The 27,665-nt window shown below is 39.8% G+C and overlaps 1 protein-coding gene across 2 annotated transcripts; it reads left to right on the top strand.

The window, feature by feature from the left end:
• The first annotated feature begins 155 nt into the window (after positions 1–155).
• Positions 156–26,684, top strand: ERGIC3 (ERGIC and golgi 3). 2 transcript variants are annotated; one of them, XM_082772976.1, is made up of 13 exons: positions 161–278; positions 423–493; positions 1,027–1,114; positions 1,705–1,824; positions 4,130–4,223; positions 5,303–5,468; positions 6,921–6,978; positions 18,657–18,688; positions 19,329–19,425; positions 20,956–21,020; positions 23,307–23,443; positions 24,423–24,478; positions 25,781–26,684. In XM_082772976.1, the coding sequence occupies exons 1-13, from the start codon at positions 191–193 to the stop codon at positions 25,858–25,860; spliced, it is 1,152 nt and encodes a 383-aa protein (XP_082629102.1). In that variant the 5' UTR covers positions 161–190; the 3' UTR covers positions 25,861–26,684. The 2 variants fall into 2 exon arrangements, with proteins under 2 accessions (XP_082629103.1, XP_082629102.1); XM_082772977.1 differs by lacking the exon at positions 423–493 and having other exon boundaries at positions 156–278.
• The last annotated feature ends 981 nt before the right edge of the window (positions 26,685–27,665 follow it).

Raw genomic sequence — 27,665 nt, 5'->3', positions numbered from 1 at the left:
GTCACTGGCCTAGACGCCCTTCAAGAGGCGGCTGGGGCGGATCGCAGCGTGCACCGTAACGAAGGGCCGGGACTGGGGGCTGGGGAGGAGGAGCCGGGCGGTGCGGGGCCGATCCCGTGGGGCCGGGCCGGGAGAGCTGCCGGGGGAGGCGGCCCCGGAAGGCGTCTTTGGTTCCGGGCCGCGCGGCGCCATGGACTCGCTGTGGCGGCTGAAGAGGTTCGATGCCTTCCCCAAAACCCTGGAAGATTTTCGGGTCAAGACGTGCGGGGGCGCGCTTGGTGAGCGGCCGGGATAAGGGCGGGAGGGGGGTGCCCGGCCCTGGCCGCGGGGAGCCCGCGGGACGGGAGGGAGCCGGGCCGGGTGGCGGCGGGCGGGCTGAGGCGAGCCGGGCGGGCTGACGGCGGTTCTCGTCTCCCCGGCAGTGACGGTTGTCAGTGGGCTCATCATGGTGCTGCTGTTCTTCTCGGAGCTGCAGTACTACCTCACCAAGGAGGTGAGTAGCGGCGGGGCCCCGGGCTGCCTCCTCTCCTCACGCCTCTCCTCAAAGCCGCCGCGGAAGGGATCCGGGTGGCCTCTGGGCGCCCACGCAGCGCCCCGGTGCGCCTCAGGGGCTGTTTGCCAGCACCCGGCAGCCTTGGCCGTGGGCGTGGGGTGTCCTCGGAGAGCGACCGAGCGCGGGGGCCGGCCAGGGTCCCCTGTGAAGCTGCGGCAGAGGTCTTCTAAATCCCCTCTTGCTGTCTCTACCTGCCTGCAAGCGTGAGATGCAGAGAAAAGTAAGCACCTGTAGAACTACCCCCTCCCAACCACACACCCGGAGACCCCCAAATTATTATTCTGCTTTTTGAAGCTATTGCAAGTGGTACAAGTTTAGCTGCCGTGGGAGGTGTGGCAGACCCGAGCTAGTGCCTGTCTCAAGTTCCAAGCATTAAAAATCAGCCCCTGAGGCAGAGAAATCCAGGGAAAGAGGCCTTCTTTTTTTTTTTTTTTTTTTTTCCAAGTGAAACAAAACTTTTTTTTTTTCTTTAGGTTCATCCTGAATTATACGTTGACAAATCAAGGGGAGATAAGCTGAAGATCAACATAGATGTTACTTTTCCGCATATGCCTTGTGCTTGTGAGTCAGACTTCTGAAATTCAGGGGTAATGTGCATACTGGCCGAGGGCTGGACACGCATAGTGTCCTGGTGCTTGCGAGTGCTGCACTGCTGCTTATGCCAAGGACAGGGAGGAATCTGTGACTCCTTGCAGTGATTTCAGCCAGGCCAACTGAGTGCTTAAACCAGTGCTTCCAGTTACACTGTGCTGTCCTCTAGACCATAAATGAAGATGAGGCATAAACCTACTTGCATTTCTATATGGTGTTGTACTTTATCGGAGAGCTTAGCAATACTGAAAAAAGTGATAGAGTGTTCTTTCAGGAGGAAGGGTTTGGTATTTTGCCTTTAAGAGTAAAGACTTCTGTGACAGTTGAAAACAGTCATTCTTGTACACTAAACCCCATATTTGGAAGGGTCATTTAGGATGCTGGCATAGTATATTGTATTCTCTATAAGGTGGTTGGCTCCAACCACGCATCTTCTTCCAGTTATTGGTATTCCCCAGCTAAAAGGTTCTGTATTTTAACTGGTTGAAGGCTTCCTCAGACTGCTACAGGCCATGAGAAATGTGCTTTTGCAGACAACTTTCCTTGCTTGCTGGTTTCAGATTTGAGCATTGATGCGATGGATGTAGCAGGAGAACAGCAGCTGGATGTAGAGCACAATCTGTTTAAGCAACGTTTGGATAAAGCTGGCAATCGTGTGACTCCAGAGGCTGAGAGACATGGTAATATGCCATTTTGTCATTCTTGCATGGACGCTCTAGTAGTCTTTCCATTGCTGTGTGCCTATTTTGACTTTCAGGGGAACAAGTGTGAGCTGAAGGGTGCTTAAACACCATAAACTCTTGAAGAGTTTATAGAACCCAAATCTATTAAGCTGGAAGATCAGACAAACTCCTATTATACTTGCTGCTTTTGAAAGTTAAATCTTTGTCTAGACACCCTGAAATTATGACAAGGAATCATGGATGCATTTCAGGAATAAAACCCCTGAGCTAATGGTATTTACTGCTAGGAATAGCTGTCCTGGCAAAACTTGAGTTTGGTCCTATCTTTAGATTACAATGGGCTAATAAATGAGGCAACCTGGTTAGAGGGAAGAACATTTTTCCAAGGAAAGCTCCATTGACTAGACCCTTATGCCTAAACTTGCACCTTGTTACACTTAACCTGCGTTTAGCAGGGGGGTTAGACTCAATGATCTCCAGAGGTCCCTTCCAACCTTTATGATTATGTGATCGTTATTACCTTTTCTGTGAGTTAGTGTAGTTCTATATATCAGCATAAACTGCATTTTTGATTTGTATCACTCAGGTATAACTGCTGTTTCTAAAGTTGAAGGGCTAAACTAAGCCAAGAGCTGCACAATCACTAAGTGAGGATTTCTCCAGTTGTTGTGGGCAAACCGTGTGGAGACAGAAACAGCTTCTCCATATCTAATTCTCTTAACACATGTAGGCCTCTGGCATTACATGTATTGCCAGTCTCCATCTGGATTACTCTGTATGAACAGGTTGCGCTGACTTCTTATATAATCAATAGAGAAGAAGAGAGGCTTGTAGGGAGCAACTCATCTTACTTGAAAGAGACACTTGAAAATAAATCAACTGCATTGCATGCAGCAAGCTGGAGAAAGTACAGGACTAGTTCAGTTTCATCACCTGTGTTACAAGTCAGATCAGAAGAAAGAACCCTCCTATCTTAATTAAAATCTGTGATAACCAGTTTCTATAGGTAACATTGACATTGACAGTTATTTAAATTGTGACTATAGCAATATTGATCTTAAATTTAGTAAAATATACCCAAATATTATGTAGTGTTATTTGGAGGCTTTTCCTAATCATAGTTATGTTAAAATAGTTAATAGTTACCAAGCTCAGTAATTTCTATGATAGATTGCATTTTGTGCTTGGATGTCATCTTATTCATTTACATTGAATGACAATAAATTATTTCTTTGTTGATTCTTCTTATCAATACCTTCATTTTAATGCAGACAGTTTTTCAATTTCATGTTTTATCTGCGTGCAAGTTAAGGTGTACATGTATGTAAAGAGCAAGAAACCCTCCATGCAGAGTTTTATTTGTTCTAGTTTTTTTACAGCATCTAAACTATGTGTATTACTTCTGAATTTTGTCTGTGAGACATATGAAGGGGCAGCTACTTGATAACATTTAAAAAGCCGTTACTGGTATAGCTTGAAAGACCCCATGCATTGTACAGGTGTTTTTGTTGAAATAGTACAAATCATAGCTTTGACAAAGTGTTACAATTAATAAGCTGTACATGTATTCTTCCTGACTCTATCTTTTTTGAGTAATTACAAAATTAAAAGCTTTACCAGTCTTTAAAGATTGAATTCTTAAGTGCACTTTCAACTACTTTAAATGTTGTTAGCTTTAGAAAGGAAATACTTTCATAACAGTTTTTATTTCCTTGATCTTAACAACAACGGGATATTGTGCATATAAACTGTGGAAAGGCACAGAATGATACTCTGCAGGCCATTGCTTATGTGGTTTCTGGCTTACCTTTCGTACAGCAGTCAAACATCATCAGCGAGGACACAGTGCTCTCCCTTTCTTAGCACACAGATGTTTTACCCTTCTGAGCCTTGCGTAGGCACATTCCCTTCATGTCTTGGGATAAGATTACACATTATGGACCACTGCCTTGACTGTTACTTAAAATTTTGCTTGTATAACAGGTCCTGCATCAGTCAGAATTTACTGACTGCGTCTACTTAAACAATGTTTTGACAAAGGTTTTATGCAAGTAATATACTGGTCAGTGCCCCAGCAAAGCTTACAGATAGCCATTTTTTTCTATGGAAGGTGTTCTTCAGAGGACAAACACCACTCTACTATCAGGTATTGTCTTGTAACTGAACAGGCTCTGCACATACCATTTCAGAAGGCTGATGGCCAGCTTTGGACACAATCATTGCATTTGTGTGTAGAAAAGACAGGAATACAAGATACTGTTTCTAGATGTACTTTATCATTTGGGCTCCTATTTTGTTTTAGAGCTCGGAAAAGAAGAAGAAAAAGTGTTTGATCCAAATTCTTTGGATGCTGATCGTTGTGAGAGCTGTTACGGGGCCGAGTCTGAGGACATCCGGTAATCTTAGACTTTTCCATACCTTCTTAGCACTTGAGAGAACATTTTTATGTTGCATGCATGTTTCTTTTCAAAATGTCTGTGCAATTAAATCCTTCTGGGCACATGTTCATTGAATTATGAGAACTATTGTGCTTTTGTTATGTCTTTTGAAGCTACACATATAGCATTTAAGGATGGGCAGTTATGCTGTCTGGTGTGTCTATATCTGTATTCAAGGTTGATGCAAAACTGCTCACCGTTACGTGAGCTGCCTCGGAATAAAACCTGGTTATGTCCCTGCCTTCTCGCTTCTGCAGGCTTTGCGTCCTTATGGGAGCAAAGACTAGACATTCACTGCTGACACAGACAACAGGTGTAACAGATGTCATTTAGTTTTCCTTGTTCCTCCTACCTGCAAATTCCTGTAAGAATGGATCCATGTTTGGTCCATGAGTTTTGGAGTACCCCTCAGTATTATTGTTTGCCTAATAGCTTGCTTGTCCCATCTGTCAAGTTGCACCATTCCCAAGAGATGCTTCTATCTTGAGGGTTTCACGGTTCCAGCCTTCAACTTCTGCCCAGCAAAACATGGAACCAATACTGAAGGGTGTTGTGTTTTTTGTTTTGGTGACAAAAATGTTATCCAGAGGTAGAAAAGTATTGAAGAAAGTTAGCCGTTAACCTTTCATGCACTTTTGACAGTCCTGGCCTAAAAACAGAAGAAAAGAGGAGTAGAAACAAGCAGGTGCTTTGTTCACTCAGGGAAATGCCAAACTATTCAGAACTGCAGGACACCGATGGCATTTTTGTGGGAAATTTGTTTCCAAGGAGTGACGTGGCTGTCTAAATGGGCAAAGGCCTTTTCAGACCCAAGAACTGTATTAAAACAGCTTGTGTCCTTGCATCAATAAATAAATAAATATAAATAAATCAAAAAGCTTGAGCTCCTTCAGGAGTACTAGGCCAACTTTCAAGGTCCAGTCCTTGATGTTTGCTTTATTTGTTTGGGGAAGAAATGTCCAGAAAGTATTTGAGTAGTGAGTGGAAACATCTCTTTATAGTAATAAAGATATTAAGTGGTACTTGTGCTTTTGCAGATGCTGTAATACTTGTGACGATGTCAGAGAAGCCTACAGGCGGCGAGGCTGGGCCTTCAAGAACCCAGATACCATAGAGCAATGCAAGAGAGAAGGGTTTAGCCAGAAAATGCAAGAACAAAAGAATGAGGGCTGCCAAGTGTATGGTTTCCTGGAGGTCAACAAGGTGAGAGACAAATTTTACTGTAAACCTGCAGGATGATGGTGATGACTGTGAGAAGGCAGAACCTGGGTGTTCCTCTCCTTTTCCAGCTTGTGTTAACAGTACAGTAATATAATAAACCTGGGGTGCAACAAAGTACTTGCAGCTGTAAAGGAGTTCAAGAGGAGAGTCAGGAAAAGCAGTGTGAAGGGGATAATTCTCTGTTTCATTGTGTGGGCTGTAGGAAGCACATCAACCTAGAGAAGCTTAGCTTTTCCTGCCATCTTGCTAGCAAGTTTTTCTGCTGAGGTTTCTGGAGGAAAAGCAGCTTTGTCAAGGTTAGATATTCCAAACCAGCCCTTCTAATCTTAAAGCACAGACCACCTGCGGATGCTGGAGATTACGGTAACCATAGACTTGCCAGCAGAGGTGCTGAGTAGAGCAAAATTTTATCTTCTTTAGAAAATGTTACCTTCTTTAGTAGAAGCAAGAAATTAGAGTTGACTGTCAAAGCTGAAAATTTTCAGAGGTGTTTTCTGCAACTGGTGTATGAAAATTAAGTATGAGATATACCAAATAACTACATAACCACCCTCTCATTTGGAGGGTATCCAAACCAAAATGCTTGGATGCGCAGATTATGTACCCAAGCACATTCCGAAGGTCAGTCACAAACTATTTTTTGTCAAAGTCTCTGGTGTTTGTTTGTTTGTTTGTTTTGTTTGTTTTTCCACATCTTTGTGTATTCTTCCTGTAGACCACATTCTGTAAGTTTGAAGAGTAAACATTTTGCTTACAAAGCTAGGCATTGTGATTTGGGCACCATCTTGGGTACTAAACAGTTAGCTATAAAGCCCTTTATCACAGAATGTGATGAGGTGGGAGGATTCAAATGGGAATGCTAGAGATAGCTAGGATTCGGAGGTGGGTGTCACTAGGGAAGTTCCTGGGTACCATTGCTATGTGCTCCATCCTCATCTGGTTTGCAGTTAATATAAGCAAGAGTTTGCACGGACATCAAAGATGTAATGTATCATGTAAGACTGGGACATGTGGAGCTTCCAGGGGAATGTATGACTGCTTGTAAGTGCCAGTCAAGATTGGCACCTAATATCTGTGTTCCTTACAAATTCCAGGATGAAGTTTTAACAAACTGGTTAGTGCTTTTATTTTCACATGCAGCTTATTTTCATAGTGTATAGTTTACTGTGTTTAGTTGTTTCTTTGTTTTTCCATCCTCTGCATAAAACAGTTATTATCTACATTAGCATGTAATTATGGCTTTCAGTATGACTGTGCCTGTGAGAAACAGGGGAAATCTCTCTTCTAGGACAGTACCTGGTGGTATTGTCATCTATAAAAATGGCTTGCATGGTGTATATCAAGTTTAAAAATAAAAAATGAAGCAAGCACTTGTACAGCTGCTTTATTTATATAGATTCAGACCTTTTAATGAAAGTTCACTATCCCCTGCAGGTAGCTGGAAATTTTCACTTTGCACCAGGAAAAAGTTTCCAACAGTCCCACGTACACGGTAAAGTATTTTCTTTTTCTACTTATTGTGACCTTTAGCTTCCAAGTGTATCTGACCATTGTCTTACAATAGCTTTGAGTTGCAACCCATAATAGTAACAGTTTAATATCCATAATAACTGTTTTTTCCCCCCAATATTAGTTATTCTAATAAAATACATCACTTCTTGCAGAACTTGCTTTATGTACTTAAACTAGCATATCAACAGCAACCGTATTACAGCCAGTATTTACAACTTCACAGTGCATACCTAAGTTAATGACAAGTAGCACTGCATTGCATCTATCCTTGGCAATAGACATGAATGCAAGTAGTAGTAAGGGTCAAGTTAGCTCTCTAATTGCACGTGCCCCAGAAGTCTTGCACAATTGAATTTAAAAATTAAGGAATACAGTAGGAGAATACAGGAAGAAACAGAAAGGACTGTTACTGCAAAACTTTTGGAGGCACAGTTAGGAATATTGGTGTTTTGGAGCGCAAGGAAAAACGGTGAGAGGAGAGATGATGGGCAGACAAACCTGCTTTCTGGCAATTCTGTTATATTAAATAATGAGGGAAAGAAGGCCTCTAATAACTTTCTCAACAGGCAACAGTCTGCAGCTCTTAGAATCTCCTGAACATGTTACAGTCTACAGAGAGCTCTCAGTGGCTCTCTTTCAGGTACTTTTCCCTTCTTACTACCAACCTATGTAAACTTCTTGAATTTACAACACCTTCCTTTTTGCAAGATGTTCAGCAGGTATGTTCTGCCTTAAGAAAAAACACCTCTCATTTACTTGCTGTGTGGTACCAGTCAGCTTGATGTGATAGCTTTTGTTCCTCTGTTGGAAGAGCGAGTGAGCAGTCCCTGCTTGCTCTCAACCTGCCTCTTAGATGTTGTAGACCTTATTTGTTTCAACCTACAGTTCAGGTTTTTCCCCCACTGAAGAGTCACAGCTTACTCAGGTGGTCCTTTCTGGAAGCCATTCAACTTCAGAGCCTCCTTGCTGTTTTTCTCTGAATGTTTGCAGTTCAGCTGTGGCTGGAGATACCAGACTGCACCCAGTGTTAAGGTTCAGGCTAAGCATGATGTAGCCAAGAGTGTGATGATTTTCTTTCTTTTGTTATTTCTTGCTTTCCTAGTAATTCTTAACATTTGATTACCCTTTTTTCCACCTGTTCCTGGGCAATATTTTTGTGGGACCAACCAACCATCAATGAGTTTTCCATCACCACCAAGAGAAATGGACAGCCAAGAGCCTGTTCTTTCATACATGAAGCTGGGAATGTTTTTGCCCTCGCTATAACCTTTCTTCACAGTCTTTTTTAAAATAATAATGTAATATAATATATACAATATATATATAATATTAAATATATGATACATAATAATATAATATTTTTTTAATATTTCCTTTGGATCATAATTCTGCTCTAAGCACCTATATACATGTGATGCTTGATCCATTTAATGAAGTCTGCATTAATGTTTAGTCTATTAATGCACTTAATATGCAGGATGAAGTTGAATGTCTAAGAGAAGTCTGAATATTCCTGACTGTTATTATGAAGAATCCAATAAAAATAATGATTTTATTAGACACAAAACTGCAACGACAATATTTTTGCTACCATCTTCTATTCCCTACTGTTTTGAGTCAGCAGAAAATAGGGAGATGAACAAGAATGCCAATAGTGTGGAACGTTCATAGAATCACTAATGTTGGAAAAGACCTCCAAGATCATCTGGTCCAACCACCCCCGTACCACCAACATCACCCAATAAACCATGTCCCTAAGCACCACATCCAGCCTTTTCCTTAAACACCCCCAAGGGTGGTGACTACCACGTCCCTGGGCAACCCGTTACAGAAAGTTGATCCATCACACCACTCTCCTTCCCTCATGTCAGAGTGGCTGTACAGCTGATGGTTAGACCCAAGTCCATAATTCTATTTGTTGGTGTTATTCAAGTACTGAAGCTAGCAGACCAGCTTTTCAGTTTGTTGCACTGACATTCTCCCATTATCTTGAGGATTATTGTTGCTTAATACATCTCCAGATAATGACTGCACAGGCAACTGTTCTGGGTCTGGCTGGGATGTTAACTTTCCCTGCAGCAACCCATACAGTGCTCTGCTCTGCACTTGTAGCTAGAACAGCAGTGGGATCACACCAGTGTTGTGTCTGCTGCTGAGCAGTGCTGGCACAGCATCAGGACTCTCTCTAACCCTCCTAGGGGGTGGGCAAAAAGTGAGAAAGGAACATCACCAGGGCAGCTGACCTAAACCAACCAAAGGGATATTCCATACCGTATGATGTCACACTCAGCAATAAAAGGTAGAAAAAGGAAGAAGAGGGGAGGGGTGGGCTCTTGTTGCAAAAACGTCTGTCCTCCCGAACGCCAGCTACATACGTTGAAGCCCTGCTTTGAGGACGTGGTCAAGCATCACTCATTTGTGGGAAGTAGAGAGGAATCTCTTTCCTATGCACTTCCACACAGCTGTTACTTGTTTTGTTTTTTCCCTTTTCCCCTTTCCCTTTTTTCACTTCGGTTAAATTGTTTAATTAATAATAATATTTCCTTAATAATTATTTTTCCCTTTAATTAAATTATCCTTATCTCAACCCGTGAGTTGTTTTTTCCTTTACTTTTTTCCCTCCTCTTCTAAGGAGGGGGAGTCAGAGAGTGGTTGTGGTGGAGTTCAGCTGCCTAGCACAGTAAAACCACCACAGCAAGTTCTTAACAAAGTAAAGGGTCCTATTCAGAAGTACTTTGTAAATCTCACCATAAATATAATTCTGATCTCAGCTTCTGAATGTATGTCATGTGCTTGCTGTTAACATCTTCAAAACTGTATCTTCTCTCCTGGGTAGAAGTGAATTGAAATTGCTTTTCTCAGAAAGAATAAAAAGTAAGAGGATATACAGGGCTAACACATGCACAAAACAGAACCAGTACAGAATATGGTGAAATATGAGTTGTGATTAGTTATGTTAGCTTTAATTGTGTGTAGCTCAATCTTTGATATTTTGTTTTGTTTTAGTAGTTGTCCTAGCATAAATGTGGTGCAGAAGTCTTATTTTTTCAGGGATGATTCATTTCTTGTTTGGGCTTCTTTTCCCATACGGTTCTCTCTCCTTACTTATATTTTTTTCTCAAATTCTTATATTTTGTCCCCAGAAATCATTTGCCCACTTTTTAAAGTAGGCAATACTTTTTAGAGTCTAATAGCTGTAGACAAGGTTTGATAGCACCAGCTGAATGTAAGAGTAATCGAGGTAAAAAATGGGGCAGCCTTATATGGAGGAGTTCATCCCATGTCTCACATCCCTGAAGCTCAGATCTTTGTCTGGGCAGAAATCCTTACATTAAGACAGCGAAAATCAGAGGTCCTGTTGACTAGGTAAAAAGGACTTTACCTAGTCCTGTTGACATGGTAAAAAGGATGAAGTTACCTTGAAGTTTGTTACATTGTCAGCCTAAATTCAGTTACTTTCCTAATCAGGAGAATGCTAATGAGTAGCCACCAAAATTAAATAATCAACAAAAGCTCTCAAATTATTTTTTCATTTTAAAATACTGTATAAGTGAGTAAGCCTCTTAACAGATCTTCTTAAGAGTTTACTGAATGTGAGGTTTTATTAGTTGCAACCACATTTGGCTATTTTGAATTAGTGTCTAACAGTAAGGTATGTATTTGTGTTGGTATGCAAACGTTTGTACTGAATAATGGGAATGAAAGTTTTGAGACAGGTGGCCTATGAATCTCATGCTTTAAGAAATGCAAGTTGTCTTATCATAAGGTGACACCTGTTGAAATAGAGTCAAACCATATTTTGCTTGTGTTTAACATTCTAAATGTCCAAAGGGTTTTTCATAAAGATCAAGACCCTGACATCTCAAGCTCTGAGAACCATGCGTACCCCAGAATTTGTCTTAACTATTTTTATACTCTGTTAATATTTACGCCCAACATACCTCTGGTGGTCTCCTGATAGTCTTTTTAGCAGTGTTCAACACTTTTCTTGTTTTAACACTTCCGCTCTCTGTCTTTATGCAATATTCATGTGACTGAAGGAACTAGAAACACTGAAAATGCTGAAAAACAAAAATTATATTAAAAAAAAATTGTCCACTTTGAAGAAAAAAGTTATTTTGTCCTTTTTGTTTTGTTCTGTTTCTGCTTGCATGAATGTTAAATCCAGGTGAGATTATTTCACTTCACTTACTGTTGTTTGCATGGATGCTTTTCTGTAGTTCTGTGTAACCTTTTTTGTCGTGTTCTTTTGATGTTATAGATGAAAGTCATTCTGCACAATCATTAAATACAACTTTGTATTCATTTTGGTTTCTCAGAGTCACAGGCCATGAAATCTAATGCAATTTATAAATTGAGAGTGTGTTTCTGTTCTGAGATAAATAAAATGTCAGGCTCTGCTGCATTAACTAATTTTTTAGTCATCCACATTCACATTTCCAGTATACCTGATTGGAAATCGCAGACATAGATAACTTTTAACTGCTGTTGTGTCTATAAAAGGTAGGCTTCTACTATTCTTTCCCCCCTGGCTGGTTCATGAGTAAGGAGATGCTATGTTCTTTTCAGCTGACTGTTGGAGGCTACTTCATTGCTGGACTATTTTTGCAACATAGACTTGTGATCATGTTTTATCTTAGTTTTCTTCACTATTAAACGCTTTAGTATGTGTTGCTGTTCATCTCAGGTCATAGAAATTTTTCTTTCTAGTAGAATTGACAAATACAATCTTAGTGCCTTTGTGCCATCTATAATAGTTAATTACCTTTTAGCTATTCTGTAAGTATACTGCTTGTATTTCTTGGATGGGTGCTCTTGTCTATCTTTCCTTCAGATGCTGTGTTTTCAGAGGAGCTGAGCTGAAACTTCAGGAATTTGCTTTTGAAGCAAGCAGTGACACCGATTTTTGGCCCAAATCATTGGAAGCATTGAAAACGGGTTGCTTTAAAGCTGCTCCATGATGCTTCATCTTCAGTGTCAGAGAAAACCCCACTCCTGAATGTTGTATTGGCTCCTAATGGTCTTGTCTTACTTCTTCAGCAACTGTGGTCCAGTTGCACTGAGACATCCGAGGTTGTTAGGAGTGGGACTGAAGGAGGACTAGAGCGCTTCCAAGCAGACTTCTTGGCACTGCAACTAGTAGTCCTAGCTCTTCCATGTCAAGGGAAAACCAAAGTCAAACATTAGTGATATTTGCAGTCTTCTGTTCCCACTTGTTCATTTTTGGTACCAGCTGAGATTAGGTCTGCTTCACTGTTGTCTGCTTCACAGGTTTTGAATCCTAAATAGACATTTTTATGTCCAGTTTGTATGGGATGCTTCAGATTTTAGGAAGTTCTCTTTTCAGTTGTGTCTTTGTAAGAACAGTTTCCAGCATCAACTGTGTCTTTTTGTGATCCTGGGTATTGTAGATGTTTTCTTTGCAGCAGCTCACACCTTCTTTCCTCAAAAAAATGTTTTTTTATCTCAGAAAAAAAAGGGATGATTAAACAATTAAATTAAATGATCTAACTTTTTAACCTCCTGAGGTTTGTGGTTGAAGAGCTGCTGCCACTGCTGTCCATGTCTGTACAGTAGCAGCCATCTGCTTCAGCTGTAGAGCTTTGCAGTGAGTTTCCAGCATGGGGAACGTCCTTAGTGATAGTTTCCTCAGGAGGGAGATGAACCTCGTATCAGTTCCTTCTTCCTTGCCATATTTGTTCTAATTAAGGGGAAGCTGAGGCTTTTCATTTAACCTTTAGATTGTCTTTGGACCATTCTGTTGCAGAGGTGTGATCATCATTGTTTTCTAGGGAAGACATCACCCATCATGCTTTATTGAGAGACCTTTTCTTAAAATATATAATTTGATTCCTTTGATAGACTAAAAAAAAAAAAGTTGACATTGACAATCACATTCAGAACATTCTCTGTCCTAAAGACACATTTTCAATGACTGTGACAGTTTCTGTGAGTGAAGCAGTTATGAATGGGATCCAGATTTTGTGCTTTTCTTGCACCTTATCTGGTCAACTGGAGGAAAGAAGGTATCTCTGATTTTATTTTATTTTTTTGTGATTACCACTTGTTTTCCTCATTTGTGGTAGTGACTATGAAAGAAAGAATGAAAGAAGTCTCCCTCTTCTCAAAAGATAGGAAAACTCTTTTTTTAAGAGTTCTTGAAAAGAGCCTATTTGGAGTCAGCAAGCTTTTGCTAGGAATCTGTGAAGATTAGCTCCCTAAGAGCGCAAATTCACTGTTCAGTTGTAAACCTTCATTAATGTTCTGTCCATGTACTCAAGGGTAGGCTTATTTCCTTCTCTAGTAGATTCATTTGACAGCCAGAAATTACTTGAAAGCATCGTTGGACTCCGTGGAAGAGACCTAATGCACCATCTGACATGGTTTAGTGGTTTAGTGGAGGACTTGTTAGTGTTAGGTCAGAACCTGGACTAGCTGATCTTGGAGGTCTCTTTCAACCTAGATGATTCTGTGATCTTATTTTACATAGTTTCTAATGGTTTGAATGCTGAATTGCAAGAAGGACAGTGTCTTTGACTGAAGACTGGTTATCATTGTTTAGGCCCCGTGGAATATTCTCATTGGATACCAAAAGCCCATTGTACTAATTCTTTTGGCTGCAGAGACTGCACCCTTCTCCTATTCTCCTGACCCAGAACCGTGCTATTACACAAAACTTCTACAGACACAAATACCTCATTTGAGCTCTTCTATGCTTACCAGCATTCTTGGGAAAAAAGGTGGAAATCGAAACCTGCCATCAGCCAAGGTCCCAATTTCATCATGGAGGAAATTGAAATCCTCTGTTTGATTACCTATGTGGTATTCCTACCATCGAGGTGTTTGTGTGAACTCATTCTGTTGTTCCAAATGTCCCAAAGTAGTGTCTGCCAGGAAATTAATAATTTTCATCCTCAGTCTGAACACTGGAGGCTGAGGTGATTATTTCATCCTCAGCATTGCTAAGGACTTTTGTTTATACATTGGTAAACTCCTTTCAGGGGTTGATTGTATTGGTGCTGAAAGACTCAAGGTCTCACCCATTTCTGTGTAGATAGACAAAACTGTTTACAATTCAATCAAGTTGAATTTGCCACAAGAAGTGATGTTTCCATTTGCCACTGGCTTATAGATGATCAGAGCTCAAGCTGTATTACTTGTTGGGAATGCCTAACATTTGCCAAGCAGCCGTCTCGAGGCTCTCCATACCTTCCATACTTCCTCCATACCAAAAATGATGCTGTCACAGAAGCACCACCAGGAGCACAGCATTTTGCAGAATGGGCTGGGAGTTGCTGCGTAAAGTATTCAGAGGTCCATCTTCATGCAGGTATAAATCTGTGAAAGTTATTGGTTAGCCACATACAATGTAAATGTACTTGTGAACAGTCTTTTGAAACAACAACAAAAAAGGAGATTACTTAACACCAATTAGTATGTTTTGAGATATGCAGTCCAAGCATACGTTTCCCCTGTCCCCGCATCCTTCCAGGTATTCACCTTTGTTGGGATCTTGCAACAGAGTGAACAAAAATAATCTTGCGGTTTGCCACCTTATCTGTGCACCAGGTATGATGAAAGAAGCACAAGTCTGATTAATAAAAAAAAATCTTACCTAGATTTGAATGGTGATGTGTTCTGAATGTAAACTTTGACTACACCTCTGGATAGCTTTGATTGCTGCTAAAATGACTTTTCCTTTACCCTAAGGAACTGAAAGACTGTGAAGGAATATAAATATAACTAGGAGTGTTACCTGGTATGCTACTTCAGGATTTACTTTAACATATATGGACATCCCACTGTAATTTTCCTTTTAGTGATTAATTCCTGCATTTTTATTTCTCCATTACTTTTTAAATGACTGCTAGTCCATATATCAGTCCTTTGACTAGCTAGAGAGTCTTCTTAAATGGCCTAGAAAGCACACCACTAAAGCTATTTTTCTCCCCCTTTTGTGGTACAAGTTTTAAATGCTGCTGTATCTGAGTCTGCTTTTCATTGTAAGGATCTGAATATTTCTCTTTTCTCTCCTACTCTACTCATTTTTGCAGTGCACGCTGTTGAGAGTAAGTGTTGCTGTATCCTTTTTTTTTTCAATACTGTTTACTGCAGTACTAACCTGATTTCTATTATTTGCTGTGCCAATAAACCTCCTTTGGGAGGAGCTGTTGATCTAGGCTGGGATTTGAGAAGATTTCCTGAAAGCTAAAAGGAGAGCAATCCCTGGTCATTCTTCTGTGGTAAATGAGGTCAGATGGAAAAGGTTGAGAATCTTTGTCTTAAAGGAATTTGATATGTCAGTGTTGGAGATAACGTGTTGGTGGATTACTGGTTGTTTTACACAGATAACGTAGTTGAGGGGGACATAGTGACAAGTTGGAGGGACTTCTGCCGTTTGAAGTCAGATGGGATAATTATATTGTTTAAGCTCATTTGTGCAACAGGCTAGAGAATTTCTTCTGGGAATTCATGCACCAACTCTGCTCATCTCTGAAAACTCTGTAGAAGGTTTTCCAAGATTTTGTAAGCCATTGGATTTTTTGTAAGGGTGAGAAAATCCTGGCAATAACAGATTGAAATGTGACATATACACTCAGTAACATCTGGTAGAGGGTTCAGGATCCCTACTCTCCTCTCTCCCTCCCCAGACTGCAACATTTTCTGTGTTGCTCCCTGCCTCAATGCCCTCTTCACAATGCATCATCATGTTCCTGCCATTGTGCTCCTCTAAGAGCTTTTTTTTTATTCCAGAAAATTCATCCCCAGTGTGAAAATTGGTGACCTAGTTCATTTTGGAACAGCGTGTTTGGGTAGCTGTGTCTTGGGCTTCTTGCAATTTTAATGGATTTATTAACTGGCAGTAAGTGCTTTTAACCCTGTTTTACAGGACTGAATTACAGAGTCTGAGTCTTTGTGGTTAATCAGGTCAGAAATGCAAGATGGAGAGAATTCTTAAGATAGACAGCAGACTTGAAACTGCTACTAATACAGTGAAAAAAAATGAGGTTATATAAGGAGGAGAGACTTCTCAACAAACCTAAGATCTTTTACAGATTTATCTTATATAGCTAAGCAGTTAGCTGCAGTTACAGAAAGAAGAGAATGTGCTTATATTTCTTGAAAAAAACAATCCCTGGTCCTACCTGACAGTCTCTTAAGATCTGTTCTGTTACCTTGTACTGTTTCTTCTCTAAGCACACTAAGCAGGCTGTTGTTTTATGTTATGCAAGCTGTGATTAGCTTAATATTTTTCTCTGACCTAGACTGCATACATATGTGCTTAGCATCCTTAGTGATCAAAGATAAACTTGTAGCTTGGTGGAAGACTATATTGGAAACTGAATCATGCATTTTTGCAGTTGTAAATCGTTAGTTGAAGAGGTTTTATAAAAGCTAATAATCAGCATTTTACCTGTGGAAAGCATTATATCAGAGCACTTTTGGGAAACTTTATTTTGAATTGTTGTAACCATTAAAATTAGTGTCATGCATGATGTAAAGCTAGTTTCACAGGTTAGTCAATGACTGGGCTTTCTCAAGTTCTTCTCTTGAATTTCTCTGGTACTCTGCTATCACTGTAAGGTTTGTCAACCTTACTAGTACTCAGCTCCCACTTCAAATACTAACAAATGCAACTGCCCAAGCATTAAAACTGATAAACACCCTAATCAGTACACCAAAACTGATAAACACCAATATCAGCACAGCTGTCAGGAGGAAAGTTCCCATCCCTCCCCATGCAGGTGGCTTGTGCCTATCACAAGTGTTTGTGCAGCCTTGTGCTTAGCCTTGTTTTAAAGTTGATCTGGCTGATGGAATAGCCTCGCTTCAAGGAATATTTATGTTTTGGTTAGTTATATTCTCTGATATGGTTTGTGACCATGAGGAGGGTGGGAGGGGAATGAGCCATCAACAGAAAATTGAGGAGCAAAGTCTGTTTTATTCCTTTGGCTTTAGGTCCAGTTTAAATGCAGATCCATCACAGCCGTAACTTTTCTCCGTAGAACTTTGTTATTAACTGAAAGTCAGTCTGCTGCAGTCTGTACAAAAGGCAGCAAGACTTAATGCTCAACTGACAACTAACCCACTTAACTCTTGACTTAGTTGCGTAATACTGCAACATTACATGGTATTGCTAGAAATTTAAAAAAAATGTAGTGTAATACTGCAACCACCTCTTTCCTTCCCTTCTTTACCCACTATTTGATACGTATTCCCAAATTTGTGGTAGATTGTTGTTGTTGTTTAATCCAAATGAGGTCTTTGATCCAGCTGCCATTATAGACACACAAACAACAATGCTGGTGGCAGTGATAGGTCTGCATACTTGCCAGACAGCAACAGGAGTATCTGATGCCAGTGCTGCCTTGAGCTCTTTGTAATGCAAAACCATTGCCTTAATTCCAGTGACTGCAGCCTTGATTCCCAAGCATCAAACATTTTCACTGTGAAATGCAAGGAGCTCTCCCTAGATGAAAGTTTTAGAAGGAAGACTATCGTGCAGGCAGAGTGTTTCCTTTTCTAACTGTACATTCTCTGATTTGCATTTTTATATATCTTTGCTTTAGTAAGGTTTTATAAATACAAGGAAAGCTTCTATTACTTTATTGAAGGATGTTATTAGGAAAAAAATAGTTGACAGCATACTCATGTTAAGCAAATCTTTTAAAGGAGAGGCTAGTTTCAATCAGTTCTTTAGCTTTGCAGCCTTTCTTATGCTGGATGGCATTGTCAGAATCCTTTAAGAGAACAGCATTCGTAATCCTCATTAATAATGCAGCAGTCAGCAATCTGACTCCATCAACACACAAAATAATAGCGCATGATTTTTTGAAGTATGTTTTTCTTTGTGTAGGTGAAAGGTGAAGTATGGCTTCCTGAGCACATGAATTTACCTGTTAAAATGTGCCACAGCCTCGGGTTACTTTAGGATAATTGTGCAACTTTGGATAAACCTGGTAGGAGTGTTACTGAAATCTAGTTGTAAGTTATATTTTCATCTGGAGATTGATGCTTCTAGCATTATATAAAGCCACTTAAGTAGCCAACAAAAATATATGAATTCCTTTTAACATTGCCTTCCATGGCCCATATCTTTGCCAGGTCTCTTCTGGAAGCATAGTGCTGGCAATGTCATTGTATTGCTGTATGCAAAATGTCAGAGAGAGGGCAGGCTGAAAGGCTGTCCTTCCAAAGACTTTTCCTTTCCCTCTGCATTCTCTAGGCAGCAGCAACAAGGCTCATAGGCAGTTTGGTAAGAGTTGCTAAGATGCTGGTGGTTTATTCAGGGCACCTTGATGCAATGTTAAGGCACACGATCTCCTCGGCTGTTAGTTTAGATGTCACATTTCTATGTTTTTTGGTAGTTAGAGAAATGAAGCAAGAACTAAAATGGATGTCAGATCATGATTGAGATAACAGTGAAATTTTCCTTGCTTGACCCCTGAAATTTGCTTTAGACATTTGTTGGCATTTTTGACATTTGTGACGTCTGTCACATACCCTACTGCAAACCAGAGTGAAACCCATCTTATTTTCTTGCCATTTTAAACAGTGATGGGAATAAGGGGAGGTCCCTTATAGCTAAAATAAGGTAAATAGGTATGCTTGATATTGTAGTCTGAACTATATTGTTAAACTATTTTTCTATTACAGTTCATGACCTCCAGAGCTTCGGACTTGATAATGTAAGTGTTCTTCAGGTAGTGTCCCAATTCTCTCAGTCTGTTTTCCTTCTGGATTTCCATGCCATTGCCACATTGAGATCTTAGCATATTGATCCCAGCTGTCCTTAGGTTTTACAAATCTGTGCATAATCTGGAACCTGCTTTCAGACAGGGCCCTAAAGTGTGTTGTGGAATGTCATTGTGTTGCCTGGCAAGCCTGCTTCTGTCTTCCTAAGGCTGTCTTGGTCTTTAATCTGTGCTTCTCAGCTTTTTAGAATTGACATTTTCACAACTACTGCTGGATCTGTTGGAGTTTACCTTGTACTGGAAGGAAGGCAGACGATGCCCCTACCTATACGACTGACCAGTTGAAAGAGTGGTGGAAAGGTGGGTGGGGGTAGGAGAGTTTGCTCTGCAGATGAGAGGAAAGGGCACCAAGATGTGGGGATTTCAAACAGTAAAAGGAGAATCCACATCTTGTAATCTCCCATAAATAAAAGGGAAGAGCAAGCGCTTTGGAGTTCACAATTAGAAAGTGCAGGGTAAGGGAGGACCTGCCAGAGCAACAATCAGAAAAATATACAAATAATTAACTTTAGGCCCATTGCCGTGCCACTAGGATGCTGTGCAGTTGTTTGAGTTCCTAGCGTTTCTATTTCAGATCAATATGACGCACTACATCAAACATCTCTCATTTGGAAGGGATTATCCAGGCATCGTGAATCCTCTGGATGGGACAGACGTCACTGCACAGCAAGGTAAGAGCCAACCAAGAGAAATCTTTTTAAGTGTCCATATTACTGAATTAGGTGAGAAGAGAAGCAAAGTTCCTAGTCTTTAACAAGAACCCTGACAGCACTGTGTAAAACTCAAAGTCCTCTGCCTTGTGCTCTTTCTGAAACAGATGCTTCCACTCAGCCAGAACAAACTGGCCTACGTGTTTTGTTTTGATTCTGTGACCTTTCTGAAAGATGTCTCTTTTCAGTGTTTATGGATATACAGCAGAAGGTACAGGACATTATTATTGAATGCCTACAATATGTGTAGTTGAGGGAGAGCCCTGCCTGGCTACTGTGTGCAGTAAGATATAGCTAGAAGCAACAGGATAGAAAAAAAGCCTAATGGATAGTTGCTGGAGAGCTGTGGTATCTGTCTGACCTTGATCTACCCAACTGTAACAGCTGAAGATTAGCTATTGCTGATCTTTGATGGATAGCTCTGACAGTTCTCTCCTTATGCCACTGCTGCTCAAACTGTAATCTTGGTTTATTCGTACAAACCTACTTTATATACCACTGCAGAGATTAGTCACATTTAGATCCACTGGAATCTGCAAACTTTGTCGGCACTTGAGATTATGTTAAGTAATAAAGCTTGGAGAGAAAAGTTGTTTGGTTCAAGATGGTAATAGGATTGATATCCTACCTGAATCTGTTCTTCAAAATTTTTCACCAACTATTTTACTATTTCACCTGTTGCACCCAAATCAAAGAGTGGTGCTTAAAGTAAAATACAGAAAAATGAAAGGATGCCATGATGCTGTTATTTTTCTGTGGAGTAACAAACTATGAGAGGGAGCCTGTATCTGGTTGGTAAAACTCTCTGTAGGTTAAAGTTTTCTGTGCTGGGCATCAGCTAAACAGCTGGAAAATTCTTGAGGAATTACTAAGACTGAAGGTGTTTTCCAGAAAAGAAGTGGGTGAAGTAGATTGCAGGTCAAATTTATGTTTATTGCACACCAGCTAAGGATATTATATGTGAAAATTACTCATGTAGAAATGGATGAGTAATATTCTCTAGGGAATTTCTGAGAAAAATGATTTTCAAAGTGATTGCTACCTTCCATTTTTTTTAAGAGAACTGAAGGAACTGGCTGGTCTGAGGTAGCAGAAGGAATTCTATTTTCTGTTCACTGATCCAGATGTTCCTCTTTATCCTGTAGAAACTTGATGGTTGTCATCAGGAGATTAAATGTTAATTGAAGTTGATATAGATTGCTTATTTAGAGTTGAGTATGTTTTTGTAGTACGATGCTGTTAAATATAAAGGTTTTCATGTCATAGAGTAAGAATTTTCAAGAAGAAGTTGTACTGGTAAGAACTATAGTATGATAAGTGGTTTAAAAAAAGTTTTTCACCTAGGCCGAAGTTTGGGACTGTTCAGCCTGGAGAAGGGAATGGTTATGGGGGATCTTATCAATGTGCATAAATATCTGAAGGGAAGAAAAAAATGAAGACAGAACTTTGCTATTTTCAGTATTAATTATGTCTCTGTGTCTTCGTTTGTAGCTTCCATGATGTTTCAGTATTTTGTCAAAGTGGTCCCCACAGTTTATATGAAGGTAGACGGTGAAGTAAGTACCTTTATTCCTGTTGCTTTGGCCTTTTATAAAAATCATAAACCTACATGTTATTCTTCTGTCTTTTCTTGTTACATATACACCCACTTAAACAGGAGATGAGGTTATACTTTAATAGCAGTATCTGTTGTGGTCATACCTGTGTCACACTCTGCCTGTACCATAGATATAAGAAATGAAGCAGCCTCAGCTCAATTCTTTTTCACAGCCTGCAGCACAGGATAGGATCCCAGCAAGATTCTGTGCAATGACGTATTTTTCTTCTCCTAGTTTATTTTTGTATATTTTAATATTTGTTTATTCCAAACATGTATTGGGTGGCTTCAGCTCTCTCATGCCCAACTCTATACAAGATATAAGCAGTAATTCAGTAGGGATAATTGCAATTTTGCAGATCTGAAACTTGGTTCTTAGGTTTTTTTTTCTTCTTTTGACACAGCAGATAATCTACTTCCTCACCATATAAAGCAACTGAAAGCCTTTAGACTTTAGTCCTCATATTCTGATTCTGATGATGTCTGACCTCTAGTGGAAGCAAGACAAATTATTCAATTTCCTTTGTATTGCAGCCTCAGCAAAAGCAAGTTTCTATGGTGTAATGTCATCTATAATGTTGCTACAGTAATTAAGCAGATTTCAGCCTCCATCCCACCTAGTTCAAAGTGACGATACCATTTTCATTATGTCACCTCATGAATCCCTCCTAGTGTCTGTTCAGGAGAAGTCAACGCACCAAGGACATCCTAAAAGTGTTATTTAGAGAATAACACAAGATGAGCTTGTCTCCAATTTAAAAACTCTACTTTAGCTTCCAAAAGAGGGTGGCTAGACACAGCCTTCATATTGCTTTAGGCACTTTGGAATTTATATAACCAGCAAATTATTAGTTATGTAGACTGTAGGAACCACAGATCTGAGGAGCCACATGTCCACAGTAGATGCAATACAGGCACTTAAGCAAAACTAACCTACAGTAGTGTGAGTGGGACAATATAACAGAAGCCATTGGAGAGGTAGACGTAAGTTGTTTCTTCATCTGCCCTACAGACTGAAGCTATTTGCAGGAATCAGGTCTCATGATAAATCCTTAAGTGGACCATTCTTTTTTAAAGACCCATCTGTTTTTCCTGGAAGTTGGATGGAAATTACTTGCTATGTGGTGGTATTGAGAGAACCTTCAGACCATATCTGAAGCTCAGTCTGCTTGGATTCAGGATGCTTCTGCAGTTTTTGTGAATGATTTAAATCCCTTATGTACGAGGGATAGTTAATTTGGAGCCCTGTTCTTATAACCATCTCCCAGTATACCATGGATTATCATTCTCTAGAGGAAATCTCACATGTAGATCTGTCACTCAGTTTTCAAAGGATTTCTTCTGTCAAAATAATCGCTTTTAGTCTCCAGGAGAGGAATCCATGCAAACAATGATGCTCGTACTTACAGTAACTGAATCAACGTGTGTTACCATATGTGTACCATGACCTGTCTTATACAGTCAGTACTTGGAAGCCCCAAATGTAGAATTTGATAAAGAAACTGGATAGCATCATTTTCAGCTTTAATTATGATTTGTCAGATAGCTGATCAGGGATGACAGAACATAATTTAATTTTATAGAAACTCAATTTTTTTCCTGTAAGAATAGGAATGGTATAAACAACCTGTAGAAGTATTGCAGGGCACAGAAGAATACAGCAGGGTGATCTTTGATTTGCACAAAGATGAGTGATCTTCATCGGATTGTGTGGGAGCTCGGTACTTTAAATGTTGACTCTTAGAGGGTCTCAGGAGTTAGCTGTTACAGTATTTATGGACTTGAAATGGTGAGAGTGAAAGCACAAGGTAAAGCTAAGCCAATAGACTTAAAAAGTTAAACAGATCAGTGCCACAGGAATCTGACCTGTCTCCAGTCTGTACATCAGTGCTGTCTCCTGAAGCATGCTTATGTGGACTGCAGATTGGCAGAGGTTGACATGGACTTCAGGCTGAGGTTGAGAAAAACAGCTTATCCCAGTTACTTGCCAACAGAGACCAGAACAATCCAGCCTGGAGACTGATGCATAGCTTGTTCTTTAGGCTAAACGTGGATTTAGCCAATAAATATCCTGTAGTAAAAATAGACCTGATTCTGATGGTGCTGCTAGCACCATCACTACTGGCAGGACCCTACAAGTTGAGGGGGCAGGACAACACTGATGTGGTTCACTGAACTTGTGTTTTAGTAGCCTTTTCTACTCCTTCTTAATAAAACAATGCTTGCTGCTTTTGTTTCCTGCTAGGTGGTAAGGACTAACCAGTTTTCAGTTACACGACATGAGAAAATAGCCAATGGGCTAATAGGGGACCAAGGTCTGCCTGGTGTATTTGTGCTATATGAACTGTCACCCATGATGGTGAAGCTGACAGAGAAACACAGGTAAGAGACATTTCGGTGTATTTCGTTCACTGTATTGATTTTGTCATTTTGCATAGCTTAAAACACTGTCCTCACTTAGATAATGATTGCAGATGCCTGAGAGTCAGCCAAACTCCTCTACAGTCAGCAGAGAGGATGAGGTACTCCCCAATGCACTTCCTTTTACTGTGAACATCTGTAACAGATTTGGGATTTTCCAATACTCCCTGGAATGTTTTAATCCAGTATCAGGATGGAGACATATAGAAGTCTGATATAATGGTTCTTAGTTTAGACTAATTCCCTCAAATCCCTTTATAATAAGAAAATTACTTTTATGTAGCAAAGCCAATGTGACTGACCAATAGATACAAATGCAATTTATCATTTTCACTGTCCAATAACACCTTACAAGCACCTATAGTGGCACCTGCTCCAATACAACTTGTTTACTTACTCTGCATTTGCTGTATCTTTTCTTCATGTTGTAGTCAGTGTGAAACTTGTTGCTTCTTTCCAGGTCCTTATTTAACCACAGGTTTGTAATTGCAGGGAAATGGAAGGAGTTACAGCTGTCAAAGCTTTGAACAGCCAAATTCTGTACCTTACAATGTATTAGTATGTGCCTAGGGATTTCTTTTTTTCTCTTACAGCAGTCTGTGCATTCTGTCTGAGCACAGGTGGCTGAAATCTTAGCAATGAAATGCCATCCTGTGGGATTATTAATTCAGTACTTGCTTCCTGGGGTTGCCACTGAGCTCATTAGACTGCACTGAATACAGTGGTGCTTCTTAGTAAAAGTTTCAGTGATGAAACTATTTTCATCCTGTAGCCAACAGGGGTTATTTAATTGTTGAACCTGTTGTCAGTTGTTAATATTTATATATTGCATGCTTACGTAGTATAGTTAATATAATGATAATTATGAATTGGTTTGTATTAATTGTTACTTGTCATACTGAGCTCGTGCTGATTGTTCAAATTCTTTTCCTCATTTTAGGCCCTTCACACACTTTCTCACAGGAGTTTGTGCCATTGTTGGTGGCATATTTACAGGTATTGCACCTTTAAATTATTTCTCTCTCTAAAGAGTAAACACTTGCCATCTTATTCTTTCTAGAGTCTTCATGGCTGGTAATAAACCCCTGTCTACTGGGGAAAGGTGATCTTAGCCTTCAGGAGGGGATGCAAGATGTTCTACAGAGCTATGGGAGTATCTGATATTTTGTTTTCAAATAATGCAGTCTTTCATATACTATTTGAAATCCGCACTATTTTCTTGGCTAGAGGACAGATCAAATCAGCTGTGTCATAGCTTTTTTTTCTTAGAGCATCAAATTGGTTCCACAAGTAGAAATACTTTCAGGGCAAAAGTCACCACGGGTATTACTGAAAGACCAGATAGCAAGACTAGTAGTTTTATATTCTACAGCAATAGAATCATTCAGGTTGGAAAAGACCTCTAAGATCATCTATTCCAACCTTAGAATAGAAGAACCAGTTCCCATTTTAGCTGCTACTCTAACTAGCATTAAAATATATGTAGTTGTGCAGGATCAAGTAACCACTTATTTCTTAGACTGTTGAATAAAATAAAAATGAAGCTTCATAAAGGCATTGAAAATATCATTGCCAGTAAGCAAATATATTTTCAATGTGTAATGTTTCAATGTGTAAATTACCCTGTAAACCCTCAAGAAAAAGAGGGAGCTAAGGCAGGAGCTCAGAGTTCCTGTATTGTGAAAGCTGGGTTGTCTGGATTTGGGGGTGCAGTAAACCTTTTCTGTGGTCACAAACAAGCACCGAGTTAACAGGCATCTTCAGTGTACTGGCTGGAGAGATTTGGGGAAAATACTGCAGAAAGTACTAAAGCATCAATTTATTTTGTGTCCTTGGTGGTTAATCATTGCAATCTCCTAGAAAGGGCATCTGTAAAGGGCAACGTGTTTTATCAGGTAGAAGAGCTTACTTTTAAGGTTACTGTGAAACAAGCAAAAAATGGAAAACGTACCCTTGGCAAGTTGGGTCAGGGTGGTAGTAGAATGATATAAAGTTTGCAGAATCAACTTCTTTTCCAAACTTTTCTAATTCATCAGTAAGCATATGTCATTCATCTTAGCCTCATTTTTACTTGTTTGAGAGATCTTTTTTTGGAGAAGCATGGTCACCCCTGCCCTGCAAGCTGGACCTTGTCTCTCCTAATGAAATGAAGACCTTAGTCTTCTGAGCAGCAGCAGCTGCTTTCTGTCTTGGTGGAACTGGAATTCCTTTTCAATGACAGAAGGATTTTTTTTTCTTTCTGTGAGAGTTGATCCCTCTTTGAGGCTTCTCTGGCTTGATCTGTTTTTTTCCTTTCAGTTGCAGGATTCATTGACTCCTTGATCTATCACTCAGCACGTGCCATCCAGAAGAAGATCGAACTCGGGAAGGCAATATAAATAAGCAGTGACCTCACCCACACATTAAAAAAAAAACAACTGTAAGGAGAACTAAACATGATTTTCAAAATATATGTGATCTTCTGAGTGCACATGAGAAGAGGTTTGGAATTACCAGATGGCCCCAACTGCTCTTAATGTCTCATCATCCTTTGTTTGGCATTAATTTATGGATTGAACTGCTTGAAACTTGCTGCTATAAAGATTCATTAGCCATCTTGTCTGGCTGTGCAGGCCCTACTGTAAAAGCCCTTTTGTGTCAGTCCTTGTTCATCCAGTTTGCCCGCCGAAAGAGCTGCTGGAGATACTGCATTCTTTTTGACTCCAGGAATAATGTACTATGCTGTCATGAGACCTGCGATGGATTGAAGTTGACATCAAATAAACTTTCTGGCAATGCCATCCATCCTTTTTAAATTATTCTTTAAAAAGTTTCTGAATGTGCTGACAGTGTATGCCAGATATCTGTGGAAATGTGCTGAATCCCATGTGCTTTTCTTCCTGCTGTCCAGGGCAATGTGATGAGACCTGGCACTCAGGATGTGCTTTCTGTATGATGGGGCATTGCAGATGCTTCAGATTGCTCTTATGAAAGATGCAAGTTAATATTTCAGGAAAAAGAAAAAATAAAAAAGAGTTTGGAGTTTTTAAATAATTTTAAAATTGGATTGTGTTTGCACTTCCCCTCTGTTTATATTTTGTAATAAAGTCCATCCTCTGTGTTTTGGTAAAGCATTTGGAAGAATAATTAAATTATTTGAACCAATCCTGGTATTGAATTGGAAATTATAATAAAAAATACATGCAATGTGGGAGAGTGTGAAGATACTATGATGGTGATTTTTTTTTCTTTATAATGATCTACACAAGTGAGTGATACGGTTGTTATGTAAAATTAGAGTGGGAGAAAATTGAAAACAAGAAGGCAAAAATAAAATATGTGAATTCCTGACTTACTTTGAGGCAAAACAGACTCAGTGCTCTTAAATCTCAGTTCTAAATTTACTTTGGTGTTTACTCTAAACGTAGTCTGAGTGATTGGTACAGTTTATTCCAGTACTGCATGGTGAGTATGACAGGCACAGAATCAAATGATACTTTTGTGTTTTTTTTTATTAGTTGGAACAGACCTTCAAAACAGGTACTATAAAAAACTATGTTTATCAATCAGGGAGAAGCAATTTGAAGTGTGGGTAAGGTGACTCATTAATCTCCAAGATAGAAAAAACGAGTTTGTAAAAAACGTATTTGAAACAAGGATATTTAATAAGTCCGTCAGGTCAGGATCATATTGTTCTGCTGCAACGGGAGAAAGGAAGATGGTATCTGTGTTACTGGGAACAAAAAGTGAGCTGAACTGTTCTAGGCCCTTCAGTCACTCATTAGAGCACACAGCTTTGTGACTAAATTTGAAAGAATAATCAAGAGTGTGAAAATAAATGGAAATAACAAAGTAAGAGTTTAACTCACTGTTAAAGCAGCTAATCACTTGACTTTGGCAAGAAAGCCAGTTACTTGTAAAACTCAGAAAACCATTGGAGATCATCACACAGAGCACTGCTTAGCACCTGGAGAAGACACAAGGAAGGTGATGGGCAGGATAAGTGCAAGACTTGCATTCTCTGGGGGACCAGATAACAAAGAGCAGCATCTGGTCTGCAGACAGGAGAGAGCAGAGAGATGGCAGTTTAATTGTACTGTTAGCATAGCAAGTGCTGAGGGATCCTTAAAGGAGAAGCAAAACTTGCACAGAAATGGGGATTCTACCTGGAGAGGCAGAAATTAGGTGAAGCTAATGGCTAGAT

The sequence above is a fragment of the Aythya marila genome, assembly GCF_965140915.1.
Source record: "Aythya marila genome assembly, chromosome: 16".
NCBI classification, from domain to species: domain Eukaryota; kingdom Metazoa; phylum Chordata; class Aves; order Anseriformes; family Anatidae; genus Aythya; species Aythya marila.
This window is presented reverse-complemented; position numbering and strand designations above follow the sequence as displayed.

Coding starts and splice junctions, on each gene's coding strand:
- ERGIC3 (XM_082772976.1), top strand. CDS start 191: ATGGACTCGCTGTGGCGGCTGAAGAGGTTCGATGCCTTCCCCAAAACC. Junction 494..1,026: donor AGTACTACCTCACCAAGGAG/GTGAGTAGCGGC, acceptor TTTTTTCTTTAG/GTTCATCCTGAATTATACGT. Junction 4,224..5,302: donor GCCGAGTCTGAGGACATCCG/GTAATCTTAGAC, acceptor GTGCTTTTGCAG/ATGCTGTAATACTTGTGACG.